Source organism: Papio anubis, chromosome 5 (assembly GCF_008728515.1).
Source record: "Papio anubis isolate 15944 chromosome 5, Panubis1.0, whole genome shotgun sequence".
NCBI lineage: Eukaryota > Metazoa > Chordata > Mammalia > Primates > Cercopithecidae > Papio > Papio anubis.
The window spans coordinates 63009351-63015920 of NC_044980.1; the positions used below are offsets into that span (position 1 = coordinate 63009351).

Consider the following 6570-nt stretch of genomic DNA (forward strand, 5'->3'; position numbering starts at 1 on the left):
AGTAGTTACTAAAGATGGTGACAGCAGAAGATTTTTCTCATTTTAGGAAAATGCATGCTTGCTTTGTTTTTAGAACAAGTGAGGAATTTTACTGAGTTTGGAACATCTTGTAGGAGAAAATGTATAAACTCAGTGCCATTATCCAGAATTTTAAAAAAAGAAAGCCTAGCTAAGGAGGACTAGGATTTATTTTTACTCATAATGCTGTGAAACAACTCTGTGTCCATAATGATGTCCCCGAACATCTGAAAAATCCCAAAATATTTTTGGAACAGCCAGAGAGAAAATAATTATGCTTAATATATTTTAAAGCTTAAGTATATACTTTGTTTGAATTATTCAAAAACTGGCAATCTTCCTCGTCAATTTCCTGATCTAAACTGGATAAACAAGATTGTTTTAATACCTTCCAGTCTGCCCAGGTACCTCAGTGTGGTTGCCTGAAAATAGAAATAGTACAATTGATTGCTAACTCTTTGTCCTGGGAGGTTGCACTGGAGGCTGAATACCAGGAGAGGAAAACTCAGGTCAGGCAGAGGCAGGCATGTGATGGCCAGTCTGACTGGCTTGGTAGGGGCCAAGAGGGAAGTGAGGGGGGTATGCCTAGGGAAGACAGCAAGGCAGGCTGATGGCTCCGGCACTCTTCATTTAGAAACTTTCTGCCCTGCCTGCCTAGCCAATATTCGCTGGTGGAAGATGATGAAGATTTACCCCATCATGATGAGAAGACGTGGAATGTTGGAAGCAGCAACCGAAACAAAGCCGAAAACCTGTTGCGAGGGAAGCGAGATGGCACTTTTCTTGTCCGGGAGAGCAGTAAACAGGGCTGCTACGCCTGCTCTGTAGTGTATGTATCTCCGGCAAACTATTCTTTACAACATCTCATGAAGACATGTTTCATTCATTCATTCATTGAGTTTTGAAATAGTCTTGAATAAGCTTATAGTGCAGTAATGTAGAAGAGAAACCAAAGCAGACGTAATACCATGTTAAAGTCTAGCCAGAAGTATATGTTAATACAATCTAATAGAAACATACATATATGTTAATACAGTCTAGTAGATACCTACTGTTTAGCTGGAAGACTAGGGTTTGGATTCCCATTCAGTGCTAGTTAATCACGAGACGCCGCTAAACCTTTTTTTCTCGTCTTTAAAATGGAAGCAGCAATGCCTGCCCTTTTTGCCTCTCAAGGCTACTATAGTTAGAATCTGAGGTAATTTATGTGAGAACATCACCCATAGGAAAAACACTCATCAGGAACAGGTCAAAAAAGAGAAAGGATTCTGATCATTATCCTTGAGACAGGTATACCCACATGGGATCACTGACATCACCATTTCAGAGAAATTCATGTCCTCTAGTAGGGAATGGTTCTAAAAGTATGTTATACTCCATGATCACCTTTCATTTAATGAGGGAAATATTCCTACAGCAAAGAAGGGTCCTTTTGTCCTTACCTTGTCTAAGGGCACATGCAGAGATGGAGAGTTGTGCAGACACCTCAAGGACAGCCAGAAAGAAGGAATCCTATGAATAATCATCCTGGGAGTAATAGTAACACTGCTAGTCATGGAGCACTGCTGATAGTTGTCCTCATCATGGTTGGAAGCTACCATTTGTTGCATGCTTACCACATGTCAGGCATTTTATCAAGCATATTGCATGCATGATCTCCTTTCATTTCTCAAAGTAACTGTATTACATACATTTTACTATTGTGTCTTCCCTTTAAACCATTTTAAAGATGAAAATAAAGTAGGTCAGTGAAGCTGGGTTACCTACCCAAGGCACTCAGCCAAGTGTCTACCATGTGACAGGGCCAAGAGTCTACTGTAACCTAGGACCCTTTCCCCAAGTTGAAACTGCACAATGATGCTTTTTATTAAACATGCTCTGTAGAGTTGTGAATTGGCTTGGGCAAGCTCAAAAGACAGTTTTTCTTCTCTCCTCTCTAGGGTGGACGGCGAAGTAAAGCATTGTGTCATAAACAAAACAGCGACTGGCTATGGCTTTGCCGAGCCCTATAACTTGTACAGCTCTCTGAAAGAACTGGTGCTACATTACCAACACACCTCCCTCGTGCAGCACAACGACTCCCTCAATGTCACACTAGCCTACCCAGTATATGCACAGCAGAGGCGATGAAGCGCTTACTCTCTGATCCTTCTCCTGAAGTTCAGCCACCCTGAGGCCTCTGGAAAGCAAAGGGCTCCTCTCCAGTCTGATCTGTGAATTGAGCTGCAGAAACGAAGCCATCTGTCTTCGGATGGGACTAGAGCTTTCTTTCACAAAAAAAGAAGTAGGGGAAGATATGCAGCCTAGGGCTGTATGATGACCACACGTTTCTAAGCTGGAGTGCTTATCCTTTCTTTCTCTTTCTTTTTTTCTTTGGTTTAATTTAAAGCCACAACCACATACAACACAAAGAGAAAAAGAAATGCAAAAATCTCTGCGTGCAGGGACAAAGAGGCCTTTAACCATGGTGCTTGTTAATGCTTTCTGAAGCTTTACCAGCTGAAAGTTGGGACTGTGGAGAGCGGAGGAGAGAGAGGCAGAAGAACCCTGGCCTGAGAAGGTTCGGTCCAGCCTGGTTTAGCCTGGATGTTGCTGTGCACGGTGGACCCAGACACATCGCACTGTGGATTATTTCATTTTCTAACAAATGAACGATATGTAGCAGAAAGGCACTTCCACTCACAAGGGACGCTTTGGGAGAACGTCAGTTCATGTATGTTCAGAAGAAATTCTGTCATAGAAAGTGCCAGAAAGTGTTTAAACTTGTCAAAAAACAAAAACCCAGCAACAGAAAAATGGAGTTTGGAAAACAGGACTTAAAATGACATTCAGTATATAAAATATGTACATAATATTGGATGACTAACTATCAAATAGATGGATTTGTATCAATACCAAATAGCTTCTGTTTTGTTTTGCTGAAGGCTAAATTCACAGCGCTATGCAATTCTTAATTTTCATTAAGTTGTTATTTCAGTTTTAAATGTACCTTCAGAATAAGCTTCCCCACCCCAGTTTTTGTTGCTTGAAAATATTGTTGTCCCGGATTTTTGTTAATATTCATTTTTGTTATCCTTTTTTAAAAGAAATGTACAGGATGCCAGTAAAAAAAAATGGCTTCAGAATTAAAACTATGAAATATTTTACAGTTTTTCTTGTACAGAGTACTTGGCTGTTAGCCCAAGGATAAAAAGTTCATAACAGATTTTTTTGGACTGTTTTGTTGGGCAGTGCCTGATAAGCTTCAAAGCTGCTTTATTCAATAAAAAAAAAAAAAAAAGATATATGAATATGACAAAGTATTGCTGAGTCCAACAATGTTGTTTTAAGACTCTTAAAATACGGTACCTGGCAATGTTTATTTCATAAAGAATTGTGAACTTCTTGAATCTAGGGAGGGGGGAATGTAGTGAAGAGATGTATCAGGTCGGGTGGTGGGAGGGGGAGGCAAGGTTATATGCACTTTGTCTTTCTCATGATTTACAGAGAAGTGAATAACTGCAAAGTGAAGTTGCTTCTTCTACTTCAGTCTTTTCTCACTTTGATTTGCTAGTTATCAATTAATGACAATTACAAACCTACTGTAACTAACACAGTGTGACTGGCCAGGTATTTCAGTTCTTAGGAAGGAAGTGCCAAGTTTGTTTTTGGGTTCCTGGAACAGCGCTCACCTTTGTTTAGAACACTGGTTTAAAGGGATGATCTCTGTCACATTGGACTATCCATCACGACCAGCAAATACTCACTCATTTTAGGAAAAAAAAAAAGCATGATCTGAAAAAATACTTTTGGTGGGATGTTGGTTACTCCTAGCTTTCCATTTGGTTTAGAACATAAAGCAAATGGACACAATCGTACTGTCACTGCTCTGGACTGTGTGGAGCTCGCTAAGGTCATGGCCATTGCAGGAATCCAAGTGGCAGTCCTTCTCATTCATCCTAATCATTGTATGTGCTTCACTACGGGGGAAAAGGAAGCATAGTTAGCATAATGTTTCCCGTTTAGGGCAGGAGTGAGAGATCTCTCTTCCTGATTTAGATCTGCAAAAGCTGGTATGTTCAGTAGGAACTGTACATGTGTTAGGAGGAATAAAGACTAATTAGCAACCATAATATGGTCACTACCCTAATAGACTTAAATGACATCTTGCAATTTCAAATTTCCCTTTCTCCATATTAGATTTACCCACAGCTATATTTCTGTTTAAGTACTAGGGTGAGGGTTTTCTGTTCCTTTGTTTTTTAATGTTGTACCTTTTGAAAGAATCAGTCTTGCAGCTGAGTGAATCATCTGTAGAATGTATTTTTCCTCTTTACATAAAGCTACTCATACTTAAGCAAAAGTCAGTCTTACAGCAAGACTGTTAGCCCTCAAACTTGACTTCACTGATCTGACCATCTCCCTCTCATCGCCAGACAACTGATGATTTCCCTGGTTTAGTCTGTGTCTCTGCTTTAAAGTTATTGTGATATCCTTCTAGATCACACACAAGTCTAACAGTTAATTGGTTAATAGTTTTTAAACTAGGTTTGTGGGTTTTCTTTGGTAGCACATGTATGCTATGACGTACAAATTTTTATTTCTAAAATATAAGATCTGAGATTGAATATTTTTATTAAAAGCTACAGTTTTGTGAATTTTGGCTTCAACAGTCTTTGCAAGATGACGTGGTATTTAGGCAGTTGCCTTATTTTTGCATCTCACAAACATAAGTGCAGTAGATCTTTTCACTGAACAGCAAAGTAGGATTCATCATTCCATATGACTGAGTTACACCAGACCTATTCTGCCCGATGCCTTTTTGAGTGCAGTGTAGCTTGCTCACTGCATTTGTCTTTTTAGATATTTTGCTAGCCGGGCACTTTGAGTTTCATCAGACAGTCCTCCTAACAATAGTCTGAACGGCTGAGTATGACTAGATACAGCAGAGGCACTCCTGATATGTGATTTTATCCATGCATCAGTTTTTCCCACCCAGTGTAGCATCCTAAAGATAAAGCCAGAAGCTAAGCTGCAGTGAGGCTGTGATAGGGCATAGAAGTGGGAGCATTGGGACCTCACGTTACACACACGAGATCATAACCACATGAAAAAGCAAAAAGCATGTGTTTGCAACATCTGATAACTTCACGGCCTTTTGATATATGTATATATGTATATGTGCATGGACTGTGTTTCCGGTACACCTTTCAGCCAAAACAGATCCACAGTAGTTGAGTTCAAGTACATAACAAGCAAACGTCTAGTACAATTCTTATATATGTGTATGGGATTTTTCCCATTGAGGTTGCTTTGTTTTGTCTTACAAAGGTGAAAATTGTTTGCAAGTGAAGTGAGAAGTTCATATTTCTTTGGCTTTTTTGTGTTTTTAAAAGTTACTCCTTTTAGGGAGCTGGTCAGATGACTTGCTTAGCTTGGAAATCCTTGTTTTCAGTGTGTCGAGTCAAAATGTGTTTATGTGAGCTGTCACTGTGGGGAACCAATTCCTTTGTCATGTAGCTGGTTATGAACTAGTAACATGTTTGGGAAGTCCTACTGATGTTCCTTTGGAAGAAAAATTCTGCTGGTTTTAACAACTGTGCTTTTGCTATGCATGGTATCCAAGTTAGTTGAATCGCAGACCCTGAGATCTGTTTGAGTTTAGGGTCATTTTTAGAAAGGGGCAGTTTAAAGCACAATGTCTCACATGGGACAAAGTTCCAAAATGCCAAATTCTTATTTTTTAAAAAACCAGTTCTAGAAAATACTGGTGAGGAAGAAATAGAATTGAGTCAATTGGAAAGACTATCCAACTTAACATGAAACTTGTCACCATGAGATAGCATTAACTGCCCAGGATGCTGCTAATATATATATATATATAAATATATATATATATATATTTTTAAAAAAAAGCAAAACAAAAAAAACTCATTTATACCTGTGTATTTTTTAAAGCTACAATCAGTTCAATGTTTTTACAAATCTGTTTATATGACATTGTTAAAATAAAGTTGGTCTTTTGACGAGAGGGAGGATGTCACGGTCAGTTGTAATTTTGCCTTCACAAGGCAACTGGGGTGGGGGGTGGGGGTAGTGTGCCTCCTTGACATTTCGTTCAAGTTATAGATTCAGTGGAGCTATGTCTTGTTTTAAGTTGCTTTAATGCATTGTATTAGATCTTCAAACAGAATAAAGGTTGTTTTGAAACTTAAGTTTTGGGTTGAAATTTCACTTACCACCTAAGAAATCTTTCTAAAACAGCTGTCTTGTGGCTTATAAATATTGCTGCTATTTTTATTTCTCCCACCCACCCGCTTTGATCGTTATCACAGTATCTCATTTTTGTAAAGTTGCGAAGGACGTTGAGTGTTCACATGTAAGTAATACTGAGCTGTTGTTAATATATTTCACCATTTTTTTTTTTTCTGAGACAGAGTCTTGCTCTGTCACCCAGGCTGGAGTGCAGTGGTGTGATCTTGGCTCACTGCAAGCTCCGCCTCCTGGGTTCACACCATTCTCCTGCCTCAGCCTCCTGAGTAGCTGGGACTACATGCGCCCGCCACCATGCCC

The 6570-nt window shown here is 39.3% G+C and overlaps 1 protein-coding gene across 7 annotated transcripts in view; it reads left to right on the plus strand.

The window, feature by feature from the left end:
• The window catches only part of PIK3R1 (phosphoinositide-3-kinase regulatory subunit 1), an 85213-nt gene extending 79001 nt beyond the window's left edge, over positions 1 to 6212 (plus strand). For all 7 annotated transcript variants that reach the window (XM_031666196.1, XM_021939408.2, XM_009208553.4 and 4 more), the window contains 2 exons: positions 677 to 847; positions 1959 to 6212. In XM_031666196.1, the coding sequence (XP_031522056.1) occupies positions 677 to 847; positions 1959 to 2148 (361 nt within the window). In that variant the 3' untranslated portion in view covers positions 2149 to 6212. The remainder of the gene's footprint in view (positions 1 to 676; positions 848 to 1958) is intronic.
• Positions 6213 to 6570: the final 358 nt, after the last annotated feature.